The sequence below is a fragment of the Lemur catta genome, chromosome 6 (assembly GCF_020740605.2).
Source record: "Lemur catta isolate mLemCat1 chromosome 6, mLemCat1.pri, whole genome shotgun sequence".
Taxonomy (NCBI): Eukaryota; Metazoa; Chordata; class Mammalia; order Primates; family Lemuridae; genus Lemur; species Lemur catta.
Window position 1 is genome coordinate 95,118,772 of NC_059133.1, and position 22,163 is coordinate 95,140,934.

The 22,163-nt window shown below is 36.1% G+C and overlaps 1 protein-coding gene across 6 annotated transcripts; it reads right to left on the bottom strand.

Moving 5' to 3' along the window:
• Positions 1–498: 498 nt before the first annotated feature.
• Positions 499–21,923, bottom strand: RAD51AP1 (RAD51 associated protein 1). Of its 6 annotated transcripts, XM_045554557.1 has the most exons (10): positions 21,753–21,835; positions 20,758–20,821; positions 18,774–18,823; positions 17,296–17,438; positions 14,816–14,925; positions 13,953–14,039; positions 13,284–13,433; positions 7,582–7,734; positions 4,087–4,236; positions 499–1,704 (listed from the first exon to the last, which is right to left on the bottom strand). In XM_045554557.1, the coding sequence occupies exons 4-10, from the start codon at positions 17,340–17,342 to the stop codon at positions 1,568–1,570; spliced, it is 834 nt and encodes a 277-aa protein (XP_045410513.1). In that variant the 5' UTR covers positions 17,343–17,438; positions 18,774–18,823; positions 20,758–20,821; positions 21,753–21,835; the 3' UTR covers positions 499–1,567. The 6 variants fall into 6 exon arrangements, with proteins under 6 accessions (XP_045410513.1, XP_045410509.1, XP_045410510.1 ...); XM_045554553.1 differs by lacking the exon at positions 20,758–20,821 and having other exon boundaries at positions 17,303–17,438; positions 21,753–21,923; XM_045554554.1 differs by lacking the exon at positions 20,758–20,821 and having other exon boundaries at positions 499–1,701; positions 17,303–17,438; positions 21,753–21,851.
• Positions 21,924–22,163: the final 240 nt, after the last annotated feature.

The following is a 22,163-nucleotide window of genomic DNA, read 5'->3' on the forward strand; positions in this document are numbered from 1 at the left end:
TACTGTGGTAGAAGGACGTGGAGGTCAAACAAAAGATTACAAAGCTGCAAAATAATGAAGACTAGGCAGAGAGGCGGGGAGAAAATTACAAAAGAAAGGTGTCACATGAGCCAAGGAAATGTTTTAATCAGGGTACGATAAATAGGGTGTAGAGGAGGTGAGAAAAATACACTGGGTTTGGCAACATGAAGGTATTAGTGCTTTCAGCCAGGCCAGTTTTTAACAAACTTTAAGGTAATTTTCAAACAGAAGGAAACTGTTAACATGGATAACATGGCAAAAACAGGTTCATCAAGCTGGTGCTAGGTGATTAATCAATGAGATCAGTGCCTAATACAGACAAGGAGCTTGCTGTTCACTGTTGAACTGCACCATACAGAATACTTCAGTACTATGGAACTGAAAAATTATGTTTTAGAAAGTGGGGTGGGTGGGGTAGGTGAGGTGGTATATGACAGTATAAAAATATATGCTAGATAAGAAAAATGTGCAATAGTAATAGGCAAATGCTCACTTTAATCATAATTCTAAATCATATTCACATTAACATGGATATTTCCATAAAACAAGAAGAACTGAGTTAAATATTATACATTTTTTAATGGTTAACATGATTTGAAAAAATTTTATTAAAAAATGATCAGGAGTTGGTTGAAATTCTCACCATAAATATAGAATATATTCATTACTATTTTTATTCACAATAAATTCAGAGCCAAGCTTCCTGAGGTTATTTTATCTAACAGCATAATAGGGATGACTAAATACTTGACAGCTCCTGTCCAAAGTACAAGCTTAACAAAAAGTGATTACCTTAAGAAACTGCTTCCCCGTTTATATTTACAACAAAAAGGCTACCATTCTTTGCAGAGCTCTCATTGTATCATGAAATGTAGAAAATCAGAGACAAATGTAGATGCAGTGGTATCAAGAAAAAGAGCATGTCAAAACTTTTCCACTTTTATTAAAGGTTTTGATGATGAAGAAAGATTTCATAAAATGATATTAAATTCTATTTGCTATAGAATAACCTACTTTTAAGTAGAAGACATATGCCATAACACAGAACCATTTGAATGTATAAAATAATTCTGAATTCTTACTATAAAAAGATTTGGCTAAAATACAAAACATCTCTGCAATAAAACTACAATATAGTTTAAGTAGCTTATAAGATTTCAGAAATGTCTCCTGAAAGAAATAGGGACGTTTCCTTTTGCCAGATAAACTCTGAACAGTTGAAGTTAAGGTGCCATAAACTGGACAGAACTAGAAAGGAATATAACATTACCAGAAAAGAACAGCATGTGATGTGGACTTCCTCCAAGCCAAACTGACAGGAAAATAGAATAGCTCTTCAGAAGGAAATGGCACAAGAAAATAATTCTCATGAACAAATCTCTTACTGAAGTCTTGAATAGCTTTCCAGAAAGCACAATCACAAAATGGGTACAGATCATTTATATAACATGTTAAAGGATTCCTTTATATTACAATACCCTCCTCAAATACAAACACACTTGTAAAACTGTGATTCTCTCAATCAAACATTTCTCTGCTACCACACTCAGCTGCTAGTGGCGCTTGGATGCAAAGGTTTAACTCGTGCTAATCTGGACAAGCCAAGACGGAGACTCTGATTTGGAGACTTAACGGACACTCCTGCCAGTGGGCTGCTGCTGTTGCTGCTACTTGCAGATGCTGCTGAAAGAAAACATATGACATGATGTTGACGATGCCAGAAATCTCTTAACAAAGATTAATTTATAAAACACAAGAAGCAAAAGAAGTAGTTAAGCATTATTCTGCTTTCCAGGGTCTATCAAGCAAGAAACTATAATAGATCAAAAGAATGTAAGGTACTAAAGGGCTTTCCATACTAAAGAATACAGTATTGCCTATTTTCAAACATCCCAGAAGCCAAGGTAATGACACCAAAACTTTACCATGAAAGCTGAAATAGGAAAGTTGGGAGCAAATAACACTGGTTATAAAGGGATAAAGAAATACATACAATTATAATTTCTAAAGTAATAAAAAAAACTAATACATTTTTTACAGTCCTGTAATTTTTATAATTACTCCTTTAAAAAGTCTATTTTTTAATTATTAAATAACTTTATGAATGGCAAATACTGATTTTATTTATTTATACTGGTTTCATTTATACCATCACTGTAATGTAGCAATTATTTCCATATAATATTAAATTTCAATATTTATCCACATTAATGTTCACAGTTGATGACTATACTTGCTGGACTATAAAGGGATTATACATTTAAAAGAAATAATTATACCTGCTACCCCATAAACCAGAGGGTACTGGATTATATTGCTTTATTGTTTTCTAGTGTGAGAGGTATACAATAGTATTTTATTATTCTAATTTACATCTTCATAATTTCAGTAAGACTGAAACTTTTTTCATATTTTCTAGCATTGGTATGTTTATGTCCCTGGCTCATTTTCCCTTTGGGGTCTTGGTAGTCTTCTCATATTTGTACAAGGCAGTTAATAAACTGGCAACTTGAGGGCCAAATTAGCTCTCAGATATATTGCTTGGTCCACATGGTTTTAAGAAATTAGGAGATTTCACATTAAAACCTGGATTTCTGGCTTCTCTTGAAAAAAAATCAGATCTGGAAATACCAAGCCCATAATCCGACATGGAAATAATCAGATGGAGCTGAGTGGCAGCTGCTTCCTTCAAAAGGGGCATGAGCTCCCAAGTCTAACACAACCCTGATTCACACAAGTCTATTACATGGGCCCAGTGAACTCATTTACACCACTTGCCTGACCCTGTAATGCACTGAATCTATAAGCATGTTGTGCTTCATGACATTAATTCTTTATCCATCATTCCATTATTTCCTTTGTATCTTTTTGATTATGCTTTTTAATTTCTATAATCATATCATTTCTTTTAAATTTCTTTCATTGGGGATTCACTAATATTGTTGGAAGAAATATACAAAGGGATACTCTTTGAATGATAGAACATCATTATTTTAGGAACTAATCTTCTCTCCTTTCCTTCTCCAAAAAACTTTTAAGTCCTTATTAAAAATCTTAGAATTTTTAAACCAGAAAGGACTTTAAAGCTTATATTAGTTCCTGATAGTTCATGTGAGGAAATGAAAACTCAGATAAAATAAGTCATCGTGCAGCCTCACAGATCAGGCCTAAACCTATCTGTGAATACCCAGTCATCTTTAGCTGTGGGCCACTGTGGGCCACTCTGAAAAGTCACTCAAAGTAGTCAAGTAAAACTAGAGTAGATCTGAAGAACATGAAGAGGGGACACACGAAGAAAGATATACCAGACAGACGAAACTGGATAAAGAGAGGCCCTGACAGAAGAACACATACAATGTGTTTAAGGGGCAAAAAGTGTCTCAATTTCACTGAAGTAGAGGGTTCAAGCAACTGGAAGAAGGAAAGTAGGTACAGGACTAGTTAGGAAGGCAGCAATAGTTCAGACTCAGATTAGGGTTTTAGTGACATCAAGAAGGGTGAAGTTGAAAGAATTCTTGAAGGATCAGTGAAACTTGGCTGTGGAGTGAAAGAAAATAAAAAGAAGCCAAGTTTGTAAGAGCCAGAGGTTGAGTTCGCTAGGGCATTTGTTAAATGCTGGAATTCCCACATACAGGCCCCGAGGCTTCAGTCAGACTGTGGAGGTCAGCAGGCCCTAAGCAAAACATCTGTTGTCAGAAATATATATTTATATATAAATACATGTCAGGAATCTCAAATGTTTATACCCTTTGACATTACAATTTTTCTACTAGAAATTTTACCCTAAGAAAATAATCAGAAATTTGCCCACAGATTTCTAAAATAGGGATGTTTGTGTTTATTACAAGCTTATTTATAGCACAAAAAAATCATAAATGACCTGGATATTTAATAATAATGGAATGGTTAAATAAAAGATGACTAGATGCAGCAACCAGAAACTTTGGTTTTGAGGAATATGTAATAATATGGGAAAATGTTCATATATAGCATATATAGCACTAGGGAAAAATCTACCAGTGGTCATTTTGTAAGCTCTTGCCCTTGATCATAAATATACCATACCTGGCGGCACCCACTTAGGTCTCTTGCTTTCAGCTGAAGGACTGTGTATTTGTAATGGCTTTCTAGAGGCCTCTGAAGAAAGAGAAACCTTTTTTGATGAGGACTGAGATTCTGATTTGACAGCAGCTGGAGCAGAGTCTACTGAAGTCACTTATTTGAAAAATATACATAAAAAAGTTTGTTATATAGAAGACACAGTTTAAATCTAGCATGTACATGTAAAAATTATAAAGCTACATTACCTTATAAAAATTAAAAAGGCAATATCACAAATTTGAAAACTGATTAATAAATCAAGAAACATTTATCGAGAGCCTAAGAATAGCCATCTTTTATGAGCGTATATATGCCAGGTAGTGTGGTAAGCATATCACACATGTTACCTTTAATCTTTTATAACAACTCTGATACAGATATTACTATCCCCACTGTCAGATAAGGAAATGATCTGCCTGTAATGTGATAGCTAGTAAGTGTCTGAGCTGGGATTAGAAACCAGGTTTACCTCCAAAGTCCATACTCGTAACCATTACACAATAGTGTCTCATCAGTATGTGTCAGTGAGACAATATATTAAGCTCTAGGGTTACAAAGAGTTTAACCCATGGATCTTGCTCCCAAGGACTTTATGGTCCAGTCACTGGACTTTAAAAGGACAGGAACATAAAGAGATGTGCATAATGCAGTGTGATAAGGGATATGACAGACTAGAAATATGCCCAGTAGGAAGGGAAATAATCTGGGTTTATGTGTTTAGAAGTCACAGGGAGGGAGGTCAGGATGGTCTGAGCTAAGTCAAGGCTAAAGAGTAAAGATGAGTTGAGGGAAGTATTCCAGATAGAGGGAGTAGAGCGTGTAAAGCTGGAAAATGCACCAAGTTCTAGGACCAGTACTGGTTCAATATGGCTGGAGCAGGAATCTCAAAGATAGAAAAGGTGAGAGATATAGACAGGGTGCAGATCGTTTCTGAAGAGCTTTGCAAACCACATAAAGGAGTGTCTGGCTAGTCACAATCATGTATTAATTTTTCTCAGGAATGACTTTCATTTTAAAATGTCTTGCTGGTGGTAGTGTAGGGCAAGTAGACCACTTAGAAGGCTATTATGGTAATCAACTGAGAGGTGATAGGGGCCTGAACTAAAGTGGAAAAGAGAAGGGAAAATAGCACATTAGATATATTTTAGCAATTAGATGGAGGCAGGCAGTGATGAAGATGAAGACATAATCCATGACTTGCAAGTTCTTGTCATGGCCACACTGCTTTATGGTGCCATTTACCTAGAGAATGAACACAAGAATGGGAGTAGGTTGTAGGTTTTGGTCTTTTTTTTTTTTTTTTTTTTTTTAAGATCTGGAGGAGGAACGAAGGGAGGAGGAGAGGTAGAATGTAAATTCACTTTCAGATAATGCTTGTTTTGAGATACCTAAGGGGTATCTACATGTATGTGAATATGAACATTTTCACTACAGACATATCTCCTAGATCAGCAATGTCCAAAAGAACTTTCTGTGATGACAGAAATGTTCTGTACTTTGTGCTGTCCAATATGGTAGCCCCTACCCATATACAGTTACTGTGCACTTGAAATGTGGCTACTAAAACAGAGGAACTTATTTTTTAATTTATTTAATTAACTTTAATGTAATATAGCCACCTGTGGATAGGGGCTACCACATTGGACAGCACAGCTCTCAAAATTTTCTGTATCAAGGGAAAAAATATGATGTGTGCTAGGCTCTCAAAGGTTACCCAATACATTATTTAGTAGGACTAAAAGATAACCCATTTTTCCTAATCCTTAATCCTATTACTTAGTGGTTAAATTTTACTTCTAATATTTTTAATTAATCTTCCTCATAAAGTAACTTGCTCTAAGGTATATATAAAAGACTTTAAATAGTAAATTCCAACTTGGAAACTGAAATTTTATTTTTAGTTGTTAGTGTGTCTTGGTGAAATCCAAACATCTAAATGTAAAATACATTCACATCGTTAATGACATTTTCACATTATAGCTTGTGGTAGGCAGAACAATGGCCCCTCAAAGATGTCTATATCCTAATTGTCAGAACATGTGAATATGTTACCTCACATGGCAAAGGGACTTTGCAGATGGAATTAAGTTAAGAATCTTGAGATGGGGATATTATCCTGAATTATTTGGATGGGACCGACGCAATCACAAGGGTCCTTGTAAGTAAATGTAAGATGCAGAGACTCAGTCACGTGCCATGAAGTGAAAAAGTCCCTGCCATTGCTCGCTTTGAAGATGGAAGGGGCCATGAGCCAAGGCATGCAGGGGCCCTCTAGGAGCTGGAAAAGGGAAGAGAGTGGATTCTCCCCTAACACATCCACAAAGGAGCACAGCCTGCTGACGGCTTGATTTTAGCCCAGTGAAAACCATTTTGAACTTTTGACCCTCAGAACTGCAAAATAGTAAGTATGTGTTAAGACACTAAGTTTGTGATAATTTGTTATAACAGCAATAGGAAACTAATATACAGTTATCCCTAAAAGCCTCTGCATTTAAAATCTCATTTCTGAAAACCAGATGAATTTGATGAATTTTTTAATTTAAGAAAACACTCTAATTAAAACCTTATTCAGAATACAGCAGAGTACATAATATATATTGATATGACTCAGTCAATATTTAATTCTTATTAAGCACTAAGTACTATGCTATTTAAGGTGAGAAAAACTCCTATTAATGGAAAGTCTGAATAATGGAACTTTTAGTATCAAATAGCATATACATTAAAAAACTGAGACATAAAAATTGGTATCAATAAATAAACAAATTCAGTTAATGAGTGTTTATTTTATAATAATCTATCATATATTATATAAACTCAAAAATATCCTAACTTATTTTACACAAGAAACAGGTATTCCATGCTCAAGTTATCATAAATTCCAGGTTTTATTGTAAAAGTAGTTTCTAGCAGAATTTGTTTTAGAGAAAAAAATAACAAAAAGCTAGAAATTGGCCCCAAACATGAGGCAAAAGAGCTCTCAAATCAGACTAAGTTAAGCACAAAAACACGAAATTAGAATCACGCAAATTTCCCTGTTTAATTGCCTGGAGAAAATGAGGTCCACTGGACAGAGCTCAGACTCTGAATGGACAAACGCAGCTTCCAATTCTAGCCCTTCACTTATTAGAGGTAAGATATCCAAATTATTTAACCTTTCTGAGCCTCAGTTTTCTCACCATAAAATGCTGGTGACACTGCAGAGGGTGGCTGTGAGCACCACAGCAAAGTACGACATAGTAAGTGCTAGGCTAGGTGGTGGGGCTCAGTATTCTAGTCGCTTTTCTCCTTTCCCCAATCCTACCCTGCTTTCTTTTATGTATTTTAACTAGAAATGAACATTAGCAACATATTGAAGAGAACAAAGGACAAGATAAGAAAAATACAGCAAACAAACCAAATACATTTTCTTTATAAAAATAAGTGTTTTGGACCAAGCTTACCCAAAGCACTACCTACATTTGGATTTAGATTTCTTCTGTTTCTGTTCTATTGGGGATTTTATTTTCACTTCTTTCTTTTTAATTTCTTTAACTTTACTTTTTCTCATACTGAAGTCTTCATCATTATCTCCACCCTCACCAAAATCAGAATCATCCTCAGAATCTTCACCTAAAACAGAAGATTACATACTTCATCCATGTTCTAAAAAATGAGACTTATGTTGCCTTAACTTTATCCACAGCTTTTGCACCAGATTCTTGTGCACCTTTGTGCTACACCATTTCCCAAGAGAGAATGCTGCAGTGGTTGAGATTGTGGGTGTTTGGGTTTGAATCCTAGCTCCTCCACTTACGTCATGTGACTCAGACAGGTCACTAACTTCACTGCTCCTCAGTTTCCTCACCTAGAAAATGGGGATAACCACAAACCTATGTCATAGGGTTATTGCATGGATTAAATGAGTTAATATGTATATAAAGCATTTAGAATAACCTCTGGCATATAGCAAGCAAAATAGAATTGTTTGCTATTACTACTATCACTATAATTTCCTTTCAGTAATCTTTCCTTCAGATTTTATCAGTTTAATTCAGTAACTTTTGAAAAAAGAATGGTAGATTATGACAACAGCCAGTCTTCCAAAACAATGACATCTATGATAATAACAGTATACGTTCCCTTAATCACATAAACTTCAACATTCTGGAAGAGAGACCCATTGGGAATTGAGAAGGACTAACCACACCACAGTGATCTTAGCTGATAATCCTATATCTGGTTTCATATGGAAATAGACATACCTCTATTTCCCACAAACTCTTTTCTGTACTACGTGGAATGATATAAGCCAGTGATACAATACGGAAAGTTCTGCAGCTGCTCTAGAAAAAAGCACGGCCTAACCTGATAATTAACCAATGATCCCTCTATTCTCAGACGGGTTAAGATCAGAAAACCATGGCTTATAAATAATAAAAATTCTGAAAACTAAGTGTAAATATGGCTTATAAATAATAAAAAGTCTGAAAACTAAGTGTAAATAGTACTATATTCACATAAAACTTTAAAAAATTTTTAATATTACGTACATGCTTATTGCAGAAAATGCTTAAGGCAAAAAATATACAATAAAATGAAAAACAGTACATGCTTATTGCAAACACTGTAAACTATAGGAAAAAGAAAATCCACTCTCTAACCTCATCACTCAGAGATAACCACTTTTTCCCCACATATTATCTAAAACAATGTATTTATATAAAAATTAAAATATACATGAAAAATTTCAAGCCTACACAACAATATATAGCAATAAACCACCATCCAGATTCAATAATTATCAATATTTTGCTACATTTGTTTCATCTATCTCTCTTTTCCTTTTTTTTGTTTTTTCAGTAGAGACGGGGTCTCACTCTTGCTCAGGCTAGTCTCGAACTCCTGACCTCCAGCGATCATCCCACCTCGGCCTCCCAGAGTGCTAGGATTACAGGTGTGAGCCACTGCACCCGGCCTTCTTCTTTTCCCTTTCCTTCTTGTAGTATATTAAAATAAATCCAAAGCATCATTGTCATTACACTCTTACATACTTCCAAATGCATCTCTAAAAAACATGCACATTTTCTTACACAGCAATGCCATTTTATCATATCTAGTAATATTAACACTAGTTTCTAAGTAACATCTTCTATCCAGTCTATATTAATCTCTTTTAAAACAGAGCAATACCCTCTCCCTTTTCCCCCAAGCCTATGACTTGCTAAAGTAGCCAGGTCAGTTGTCCTGTAGAATGTCCTACATTCTGGACTTTTTCTTCGTTGTGGTGTTATTTAACTTACTCTTACATTTTCTGTGAGCTGGAATTCTGTTCTCAAGGCTCGATTAGGTTAGGGCTCACTTTTTTTTGGGGGGGGTAAGGATATACCTCCTAGGTGATGCTCTGTACTTCACATTATATTGTATCAGAAAGGATATAATGTGTGGTTGTCCCACTCTTAGTTCTTTCAGTTGATGGCAGCCTGAGTTCACCATTATAAAGGTCCTCATCAACCTTCCATGGATGATCTCTACCTAAATCAATGTCATTATGATCTTCAAATTATGATTTCCTTATTCCATGATCTTCTTCACATAAAAATTTAAAAACAAATGAGAGTAATCAACTCACATATTCATATAATGATTACTGTGCTGTACAGATTAGTCACAAAAGGCCAGCGATCACAAGAAGGCTGTCACAAATAGTAGCTTGCAAATTCAAGTAATTATATCTTGGAGAGAATCTAGGTTCAGGGAGGGCAAGTAGTGGAGAAAGTTTCTCTAAAATTTCAGCATATATAATCTGGAAGGACAAAACTTTCTAATTATCCCATAGTTCTGGTATTGTATGTGTTCAGTGACTTAGAAATCCTAAGGATTCCTTTCTTGGCTCAAAAGGATAAATGGTGGGAGCTGGCTAATTAACAAGCTTGTCCAGAGATGAGGTCCAACTGAGAAAACAAATTAAATAAAACAAGAGGTGAGGAGATGGAGTTCCCAGAATCCCAGATCATCAGCATTCCACATTGGAAAATCTGGAAGGCCCAAACACTTGAGTTACAGATTTGGGGAATCTTTAGATGGCCTAGCTTTGCTGCAATTTTCTCTTTTCTTTCTCTAGTGAAGATGACAAATAATTCTTTTTCTTCTTATATAAGGCAAGCCAATGCAGGGGAAAAACTCTGAAATGTCACTTTTGGGTGATTTTCACTTCTTAGCTATTATAAATAGTGTTGCTATGAACATGGGTGTGCAAATATCTGTTCGAGACCGGGCTTTCAATTGTTTTGGATATATACTCAGAAGTGGGATTGCTGGATCATATGGTCCAGGTTAAGTATCTCTTATCTGAAATGCTTGGGACCAGAAGTGTTTCCAGATTTTGAATTTTTTCAGATTTTGGAATATTTGCATTATACCAGGTCTAGCGTACCAAATTTGGAAATCCAAAATCTAAAATGCTCCAATGAACATTTCCTTTGAGCATCATGTCAGCACTTAAGAAGTTTCAGATTTTGGATTTCAGATTTACGAATTTGAGATGCTCAACCTGTTCTTCTATTTTTAATTTTCTGAGGAACCACTATACTGTTTTCTATAGCAGTTGCACCATTTTATAATCCCAAAACAGTGCACAAGGGTACTAATTTTTCCTTATCCTCACCAACACTTGTTTTTTCTGGGGTTTTTTGTTGTTTGTTTGATAGTATCCATCCTAATGGGTGTAAGGTGATATCTCATTGTACTTTTGATATTTGTATTTCTCTAATGATTAGTGATGTTGAGCATCTTTTCATATGCTTGTTGGCCATTTGTATGTCATCTTTGGAGAAATGTCTATTCAAGTCCTTGGCTATTTACTTTTAAGAGCAGAGGGGTTAAAGTCATTATTCAAATCATTATCGCATATAAATTGTACTTTTATGAAACAGTCCAAGAGAGATTATCTAAAGTTGGAATGCAAATAGCAAAATATTCTTTTTATAAATCTATCATACCTCTAGAAACATAACTCATGAATTAGATAAATCCAACAAACAAAGCAAGTGATTCATTCCCACATATAGCAAACTTTTAAATTCTTTATTAAAAAAAAGAAATTAATTTGGCTAGCATGCTAAGTACAACTGTAATTTACAACTTCAGAATTGCTTACTAATTTTTCTGACAGTCATGTATCAAACAATGATACTGACATTCTGGGAGTGCTACAATCTTTATCCCTGGAAAAGACACTTCAACTGCCCAGGAGTTATTTTGATTATATTGAATTTTTTGTATTAAGTAACCTGAAGTTGGGAAGAATTTAGTCTATGCTCTATTATCCTTCTTTCACTGGCTCCTCTTTTTTGATGTTTCCCTTAAATCAGTGTTTCTCAAAGTAAGATCCATAGACTGACTACCTGCTTTGGAATCACCTGAGTAGAGGAGCATATATTGGGTAGATTTCTGGGCTCCACACTTGTTCTGTGGAATCAGACTCTTTGGAGGTGAGCCCTGTGAATCTACATCTTAACCAGCTCTTGAGGTGATTCCTAAAATCTGAGAACTGCTGCTTTCAGTGCCAGTATTCTTTTAGACTCCTCCCCCTTCTCTTCACATGCTATCTTGCCTATTCCATTAGCTTTAATTATTATTTATGTAATGGTTATTTCTACTTTTTCCTGAATTTATGTCAGCTAAGTCTTTGCATGGATATTTGGTTGGCCCCTCAAACTCTATTTGCTTATAGCAAAATTCTTTCTCTTATATCTGCAAAAACCTGATCTTCCACATATATTTATCTTGGTTATAAGCATTTCATCTTTGTATTCAGCCAGGTTAGGAACCTTGATGCCATCACTGACTTTCTTTTTCTCCACCCTTCCTAGATGCCAATTCCTGTCATTCTACCTTTGCGATACCTTTGCAATACCTTTCATGTTGAGCCCATCTCTACATTCCTGACCCCATGTCTCCTATTCACACCTTGAACCACTTCTTAACTAGCACACAACTTGCTAATCATTTTCCTGTGTCCTATATCTTCAAACTCATCCTCGATACATTTCTAGGTGTTTCCTCCCTAAATGTAAGGTCTGTAAATAATGGTCTATGGAGCAATGGTGCTCCCTCCACAATTTATGAAAGAAAAAAAAAATTCAGTTAATAGCATTTTTTTCAATTTTAAGTTTTCTTTCTTTCTTTTTTAAATCTTTGGTATAATTTTTTTCTCCTTTCTTAACCAGATCATTTCCACTAACTTATAAACAGGGAAGAAATATTAGCCATAAAAATCCTCTTCCCAATATCTTGTTTCTCTGTTATCTTTTACAGCAAAACTCCTCAAAAGGTTGTCTTACACTCACTGTCTCCCATTCTCTTGAACTCAGTTCAATTGGGCTTTCATTTCTTTTTTCTTTGAGACAGTGTCTAACTCTGTTGCTCAGGCTAGAGTGCAATGGCATCATCACAGCTCACTATAACCTCAAACTTCGGGGCTCAAGTGATCTTTCTGGCTCAGCCTTCTTAGTCACTAGGACTACATGCGTGTGCCACCATACCAAACTAATTTTCTATTATTTATAGAGATGGAGTCTTGCTATGTTGCTCAGGCTGGTCTCGAACTCCTGGACTCAAGTGATCTTCCCGTCTCAGCCTCACAAAGTATTAGGATTATAGGTGTGAGCCACTGTGCCCAGCTGTGGGCTGTCATTTCTACTAAGCTCACCAATGACTTGTCAAATCCGTTGGTGAATTCTCAGTTATCTATTAGACCTAACAAGTCATTAACAACTGATTTCTCTTTGAAATATTTCTTCACTTGGCCTTTGGATAGATAGATACCCTTTCTCTCTTGGTTCTGCATTTTTAGCCATTCCTTTCTAACTCCTTTGCTGAATGTTCCTAATCTTTCTGACCTCCAACATTAAGTGTCCCAGAGCTTAGTATGTAGACCTCTTCTCTTCTCTATCTACAGTCATCTCAAAGCACTGTGCTAACACTTTGGGGTATGCAAGCTTCAGGGACACACAGGACAGGACAGTAAAATTCACTGGTGGCATCTGAGGAAAAAGCTTTGTCTAGGAGGTAAACTTTAATCTGTGCCTTGAAAAATGGGTAACAGTTAGATACATTAATGGCCTCCAAGAACTTTTTTACTGAATGTCCACAGAATTTTGAAGTAGGATGTAACTTACCAGTTGCAAAGTCTGGTTCAGTGTCATCAGCACTGTCACCATCACTCCCTTCCAAAAGAATCTTCCTCTGCTGTACCACAGCTTTAGATGCTGCTTTTCTTTTCCCTTGAACACCACGAACATCATCGTCCTCAGTAATTTTATCTAAGTCTTCAGGAGAGGCATAAAAATCAATGGAAAACTTTTTGTGACAGCTGATATTTCAAGAACTGCAGAGTAGACTCTATTATATCTGTTGCTTTTATTTGTTGAGGTTCATCTCTCCCCTGCTTCTAGTAATAGACTACTTACTAGCCCAATCTGGGTCAATCATAGTATAACAGTCCCCTGGCTACATACTCTGGCTCTAAGGATAAGCCTAAGACCCAAACAGAGAGAATCTTTCCCTAAGAATTTTCAAACTGGAACTGGAAAGATGCAGCCCCTTCTTCCCTGGTCAACTGCTGCAGACTAGGAGCCATGGGCAGTCATGACCCTCCACCAGGGAAGACAGTGGGTCTGTGGCAAGAGAAACTAAGACTAAAATACAAAGAAACAAAGGCCACTAGATGAAGAGAGACTTGACAAATTTATAGACCTTGGTTCCAGCTATAGTTTTAGGAATTTAAACAAAAGTTAAAAAAACAGCATCGTTGATGAAAAACATTATTAATATAACAAAAAACTTACCTAAATAGTCACTGGCCACACTGCAATTAGAGATATGAGGAGACTTATTCATTATTTCTGTTTTACTACTGTCATGTCCTTCAATGCCTAAATATAAGGAATAAGAAAGAAAATTCAGGTATACCTTAATCCATCCATGTCTAGTAACACGAAGATTAGTGCTAAAATGTAATAGCATTTAGATACAGATAAATGATGCCAAACTCAAACTAGCACAGTGATTTTACTAGGAGAGGCTAGCATATGGTTAGAAGTTTGGGCTCCAAAAGTCAGACTTAATTCAAATTTGGGACCCACCACATAAACTGGCTTTATGACCATGGGCAAGTTGCTTATCCTAAGACTTCATTTCCTCATCTATAACACGGAGATAAAAATAGCATCGCTTAGGATTAATACAGGAGATTAAATGTTGATCTTACATGGAAATTGCATGTTACAGTGCCCAACACATAGGAAACAGTCAGTAAATATTAACTACCACTTCTGTGTAGGAAAATCCACGCTTTTACTAATATAAGGACTCTCCAATCATTATAATAACCTTAAAATGATCTAAGGCATTTTAAGAAGCCTTTAAGACATGATAATTTTTACTGGAAAACAATATGCAACTTGAACATCCACGCTCGTAGTCCATGTCCTCAAGCTTACTTTGAGTGTTAAGCAGAGAGGTATATGTTTGTATGAGATTTAAGCAGCTGAATAAAGGATTGAATCCAATTGCACCCTCTGCAAATTGATCTATTTATAGTCCAAAGTATTCAAACTTTATTCTTTCCTCTGTGAAAGCCCATCCAATGAAACGATTACAAAAGCAATAAAGAAGGTCTTAAAGCTAAATATACAGATAATAAAGTTACTTTTATCTTGAGACTTCTGCACATCAACGGTGACTGTTGGCAGTTCCTTCACTGATAAAGCCAGTGCAACTTCTAAGTCTCTCTGGTAGAGCTTGTCATCTAAAGCCATTCTAAAACAGACACACAGATAATAATGAAGTTTTAAAAATAACAACCTCAATTAAAGACCAAAGTTTGAGATTTCCCCAAATTACTATTTAAGAGTTCCTAACCTCACAAAAATGTTTTTAAACAAGTCATCATCATTAACTGAACTTTGATGGTAAGACTCCTAAAATATAACAATGTCATGTTGTATATAACATAATGGGTTTGGAACAGGAGCAGCATGTGTCTTTACACTTACTGTTCCCGTTAATTGTAATGCCTCCCCTTACTACCAGCTCTATCCAGGTGGGAAGTACCTGCTCAATCTAAAACAGACTTGGTTCAATCATCACTTCCTCTTAGAAATCTTTTGACCTCACCCACACCCCTTTAACACACATTATAGCTCTTATATTAAATGAAAATTACATTGTTTTATATCTGTTCCTCCCAAGCTAGACTTTAACAAATATTTAACCAAGCACTTACTTTATACAAGGGACTGCACTAGCTAGAATACTAAATGCACCCTCAAGGACTCTGCAATTTAATGAGGGTAGAGAAATAAGACACACTAATAATTACCCCATATAAGGCAGATTATAGTAAGTCTCCCATTCAAGTTGGTCAAAAGTGCTATGGAGCATAAGAGGAAGAAAAATCAAAGACAGTAGGATAAGGGAAGGTTACATAAAGGAAGAAGCACTGAGATGTACCTTGAAGGATTTATTATTTCTTTCAAATAACAGTTTTATTGAGATATAATTCACATACCACAAAATTCACCCTTTTAAAGTATACAATACAGCAGCTTTTACTATATTCACAGAGGTGTGAAACCATCACCACTATCTAATTCCAGAACATTTTCATTACCCAAAAAAGAAACCCTGTTCCCATTAGCAGTCACTCCCAATTTACCCCTTCCCAAGTTCTTAGCAACTATTAACTTACTTTATGTTTCTATGGATTTGTATATTCTGGACATTTCATATAAATAAAACCACATAATATGTGGCCTTTTGTGTCTGGCTTCTTTCATGCAGAATAATGTTTTCAAGGTTCATCCATGCTGCAACATACATCAGTAGTCATTTCTTTTTACGGCTGCATAATTAATTCCACTGTGTGGACACCACATTTTATTATCTATTCATTAGTTGGCAGACATTTAGATTGCTTCATTTTGGCCGTTATGAATAATGTTGCCATGAACATTCACATACAGGTTTTTGTGTGGGCATGTGTTTTCATTTCCCTTGGGAATACACATAGGCGGGGTCATATAGTAACTCCATGTTTAACATTTTGAGGAACCGCTGAACTATTTTCCAATTTGGCTGTACCATGTTACATTCCCACTGGAAATGCATGAGGGTTCCAATTTCTCCACATCATTGTCAACACCTGTTATTGTCTGTCTTTTTGATTACAGTCATGTAGTGGGTGTGAAATATTATCTCACCATGGTTTTGATTTACATTTCCCTGACCGCTAATGATGCTGAGCATCTTTTCATGTGTTTATTGATTTTCTGTGGGTCTTCTTCGAAGAACGGTCTATTCAAGTCTTTTGAACATTTTTAATTGGGTTATTAGTTTTTTTACTGTTGAGTTTTAAGAATTCTTTATATACTCTGGATACAAGTTACTTATCAGTTATATGATTTGCAAGTATTTTCTCCCACCTGTGAGTTATTTTTTCCCTCTACTTAAAATGTGGTATAAGAAACTCAAAAACAAAAAGAGGAAAAAAGTAAAGACTATGACATAGGGCAAATTTCTCTATGCTAATTAACTTTTCATAGAGAAACTTGCAGCAGTGAAATATTACATACCCCATGTTCCATTCATTAATATTCTCCTTCAGCCCATCTCCTCTCCATACTACAAGTTTTGGGTCTCTTCCTTCCCTCACTCTTTTCTCCCTCTTAGTACCAACTAATAGAATCCAGTGTTAGTCTAGAAACTATATGATCTTCTCACTGCTGGACAAATCTCAACAAGATATGAAGAAAAATCTTTTATCTGCAGAAAAATATACAGTTTTAAATTTTTTAAAACTGTCCTTACAAATGTAATTTTTAACAAAGAAGTGTTGTAAGATTTGAGGATTTCAGAGACAGGTGCTGGGTCCTGTAAAAGCTAGCCACAACTTATAAACCCTATAATTATTATTGTCTTAATATTTAAATGATATTTCCTTATATATTTATGAATTTCTTTTTTAAGTCAGAAAGTCAGAAGGAGATTAATAGTTCATCCCTGTTCTCCTCACACACTAATAAAATATGACCTATGACTCTGCTCAAGTTCTAATTTAAACCCAGGGTTCAAATCTGTGTCTCTTTTAAATTAACACATGTAATGTCGTATATTTACCCTATGTCTTACCTCTCACCTTTTTTTAGGGGTTTTCTCTTGCAGTGTGATGTCCTCATTCTGGAGATTCTTCAAGTTAGGTTTTGGTTTGTCTTGTTTTAATTCCTGTGGTCTGGATTTCTTGTTTAAAGGTACAGTTGCAGAAACAAAATCATCTATTCACATGTGAATTAAAAATAAAAGAAAAAAATTCATTATATTTATTTCTTGAAATTCATTAGTGTGTGTTTGAATTTTATAGGTTAAGCAAATTGTTTAATTTCCATGATTTAAAAAATCATTATTGGTATTTCGTTTGTCTTTATTCTTGGTCATCTACTTTAACTTCTCTTTGTTTTGGTGGCCTTTATTTTTAAAAATATCTGTCTATCAAAAACCAATTCACTAGAAAACTTTGTTACAAAGGCAATGAAGGTAGTATATAAACATCAAAGAAAAAATGATTAATTAAAAACCTGTAAAGCCATTAGAAAAATCCATTACCATAAAGACCTTCCTATGATCCTACCAAAGTAACTTCTTAAATTTCTGGCAAAGGGCTGTTCTTTTCCAGAACATTATTGTTTCTCACAGGTTTTTCTGTGCTACCACTCCTCGGAACTCTTGTGGTTCTTCTCTCGACACTCAACATAAAACTGCTGCTATGACTTTCAAAACATAAGTGACACATATATACGTACCTTCAGGGTCCATGTCGTCTTAATCACATGCTTTAGCATTTATTAACACATACTGTCTCTTATGCTTCCCCATGTAGGAATACGATAACATGACTTTCTGCAATGCCCTCACTGCCCACTGTTCAGAACACAACTGGCAATTTGTAAATACCTGGTGACAGACCAATGACAGCAATAAAGCCAGAAGTTATATTTTATACTATTGTTGTAGACACACTTAAGACTGTGGCCAAGCCAAAAACAGACTCTTCTAAACATAGGAATTACTAAATATTTGACTTACAGAAAACTCTGGTGGTCTGAGATAGGAGTATAAAACCCACTTCACAGTATAATGTAATCTAATGCAATGTTTCTCAAACTTTTCAATCACGTCTCTTAAGAGCAGAGACGAGTAAATATATAACTGATATGGCATAGCTTAAATTTAACCTTTCTTCAAGGTCTTGTTTCATATTATAATTAATGGGGATTTTATATAATATTCCGTAATACATTTGTATCTTAAAAAGACAATGTGTTCCTTCTTCAGGGAAGGGACAGGATTCAAATCCTGATTTGAGAAACACACCTGAAATAGTTTAGGCCCACAGAGCCATTTTCTCCCGGCCTAGTTCATTTATCACTTATCAACATAATCTTGTCAGTGTAATTATTAGCATAATTATCCCAAATACTTAGAAAATTACTTTTCTAGACCTATCTCATATACACTTGGGGAACATGTTCAATATCTGTTATATATGTTGTATAAATTCTGAGGAAATAAATCTCCAAATCTTTAAGACAAAAATAGAAAGCTCTACTTACCATCACTGTCAGAGTCCTCAAACTGTGAGTAATTGACTGGTTTCTTATGTCTATGACCAAGACAGAAATTTTTCATTAACACAAGTGTCAATTTCTCACCTCCATTCCTTAAGCATATTAACAGTCTCGAAAAAATGAAAATGTGCTTGAATTCTCTCAAAAACACTGAAGTCTAGAACATGATTTGCACTTTACAGCAAGGATTTAGCATTAGCTAAAACAGTTATATCTGATAGACTTGATATAGAAAAAAATGAATTCAAATAACTCACACGGTAAAAATAATCCATTTAATTAACTTATCATTTATATACTGTTAATTGCCATTGGGCATTTATAAGTTTCTGTTGTTTGTATTCTTTTATTTTATAGGTGCATTCTATTTTCCTTGTTAGGTCATAAACTTCTTGACACAAAAAGCCATTGTCTTTTTTTTTTTTTCTCTCTCCACAACACCAAATAATGTTTTTATGACATGGACACTTAAAAATGGCGATCGACTTTGTTCCTGCCATTGGAAACAGATCTTTATACAGGTTGAATATCTCTTATCTGAAATGCTTGGGACCAGAAGTATTTCGAATTTTGTAATTTTTCAGATTTTAGAATATTTGCATTATATACTTACTAATTGAGTATCCCAAATCCGAAAATCTGAAATGACCCAATAAGCATTTCCTTTGAGCATCATGTCAGCACTCAAAAAGTTTCAGATTTTGGAGCATTTCAGATTTCGGATTTTCAAATTTGCAAATTCAACCTGTACTACTTTTTCAAAGTGAAAAAAAAATAAAGTTATTTTCTTCCTCCCTTCTCTAGACACTAAATAAAACGGTCTTCTAGTTTTCGTTTCTACCTTCTGCCAAATGCTCAAATGTGAATAACCTAGTTTCTCGGTTGTTTTTTTAAATAAAAATGGTGTTCTAGGAAAAAGAGGCTAGTTCAGCTCACAACTCAGTTTCACAAATGCTTTTCCTTGAGATAACCATCATACTTCAGTATGCAGAAGTGCTTTATGTGTACTTCCCATTTCCTCACATAGAATGTTAAAAAGAAATGTACTCATGTTACTCTACCACTCTTCAGAGTTAAGAATTTGAGAGCTGAATTAAATATGGATAATCCTTTAAAATCAAAAGTCTACTAAAAAGAAAGAAATATATTCATGGGTTGAGCTATAATGAATATCATAATTCCTACTGCTTTAACAAGCATATTCTTAAGTGAACCTGGGATTTTCTTTTTTTCTCTTAGAGTGTGGTAGTAAAGAATGTAGTGACTACTAGTACAGTTTCGTGCCACTGCCTTCATTTGTGCTGAGGTGCCAGCAGTTTTATCATTATTGCAGTGCAAATGATAGAATAGTGAAAAAAGCAAATTATGCCTCAGGCTGGGTGCGGTGGCTCACATGTGTATATAATCCCAGCATTTTGGGAGGCCAAGGCAGGAGGATCACTGGAGCCCAGAAGTTGAAGACCACAATGGGCAACATAGTGAGACTTCATCTCTACACAAAATTTAAAAACAAAAAAAGCAAATCATGTCTTAGTGTTATTATGAAAAGGGTTTTGACCTCACAGACTTCCTGAGAAGCTTTTAGAGACTCCCAGAGGTCTGCAGACCCTACTTTAACAATACTGCAGTTCAAGACAAAGGGATTATGACTTTGCTATTTGGATGTTTCAAATCCATTTCAAATTTAACATGTTTGAAACAAATCTTGATCCCCTACACTTCCTGAACCTGTTCCTTTTCCTAGTTGTCTCCATCTCAGTTAATACACAAATTATTCATTCAGTAGTTCAGAACAAAAATATTGTGGAATCATCCTTGATTTTTTTCCCCTTTACCTCTACAACCACTTCATCAGCAAGTTCTGTCAGCGGTACCTCTAAAATATATCCCAAATTCATCTGTTCCATCCCATGTCCACTGATAACCCCTTACTCCAAACCACTATCCAATGGTATAATGGCCTCCTAACTCGTTTTTCTGCTTCCATTCTGATCACCCCATCCTCCACTGATTCTCCAACAGCAGCCAGTGACCTTTATAAAAGCAAAATTAGATTTTTCTCCTCTACTTAAAACACTCACTGACTTCCCATTGGTCTTAGAGTAAAATTCAAACTCCATTCTACACTACTTGCTACAGCATTAGTCTTCCCTCAAACACGGTCAAGCGTAGGGTGTTGGCACTCATTCCCTCTTCCTGGATTTCCCCATATTTTTGTCTGGCTAGCTCCTTCTTGTCATTCATATGTCACCGTACATATTATCTCCTCAGAGAGGCACATTGTAACTACCATATATAAAACAGGGTTTTTCTCCTTCCCATTCTACCACATTTCAATGCTTTTTGGCGCCTAACCTCACCTCCCGTTGGAACGTAACCTCCAGCACCTCGTACAGTATAGAAATAAATATATTGAGTAACTTCACTAAATGAATGGCTGACCCTAGGCTTCCATGGCACTCAACTGTGATAATGTAAAGGAATAGTTTCAAATAGTATAATGGAGGATCTGGAGTCAGATGATTTAGGTTTGAGTATACTAGCTGTGCAACTCAGGTACCTTGGCCTTTATGCCTAGGAGTTTTAAATCGATAAAACAGGAATACCTGCTCTTTCCATGTCAAAGAACTACAGTGATGAACAATAAGTAGGCGCTCGGTGAAATGTAAAGCGCTATTCAAAAGCTAACGTAACAAGGTCTTATTGGAATAGGACGGGTAAGAGAAACGGCAATAGCTGCAAAGGAGGCAAAGAGAAGGAAAAAGCTAGGATGCTAGCATTCTTCTAAGCAATGGGCGGCCCTCACTGGAGCCCGGGGAGTTTCGCAATAACCAGCCATGCCTCGCTCCGCATCGCTGCCCTCCCGTCTACTCGGCCCTTTCCCCTGGGTCCTGTGTAGGCATTGCCTACAGCATCTTCATGTGCTTTTCTTCGCCCCCCTGCCGGTTGTCATGAACTACCCACCTCACAGGCCGCACCATGGTCCCCCTTCAAGGCTGGAAATTTGCGGCTCTCAAGTTCTTGTAGGCAGCAGCGGCAGTTTCAACTCCCGCCCAAACCCAGACCCCGCCGCTCCCCGCCCTCCGCCGCCAGGCTTCCAATCGGTACGAGCCATCCCGGCGGCGGCGCGTGCGCCCTGCGCAAGGCCTGGCTCTTCTGCGTCCGGGCCGCCAGAGCCGAGTTTGTGCTCGCTGCCGCACTTTCGTCACGACACCGGCCTTTGCGCTGTCTCCGAAATACACAAGAACAGTAGAAATACACTTTCTTGCATTGTTAAAATGATTAAATTGAAGCAGGCTGGAAAAAGGGGGCGCTAGGACCGAGGAGTTTTCTGCAGGGTGCCAGAAAAGAGAAAAACGTGTGGACGAATCTGTT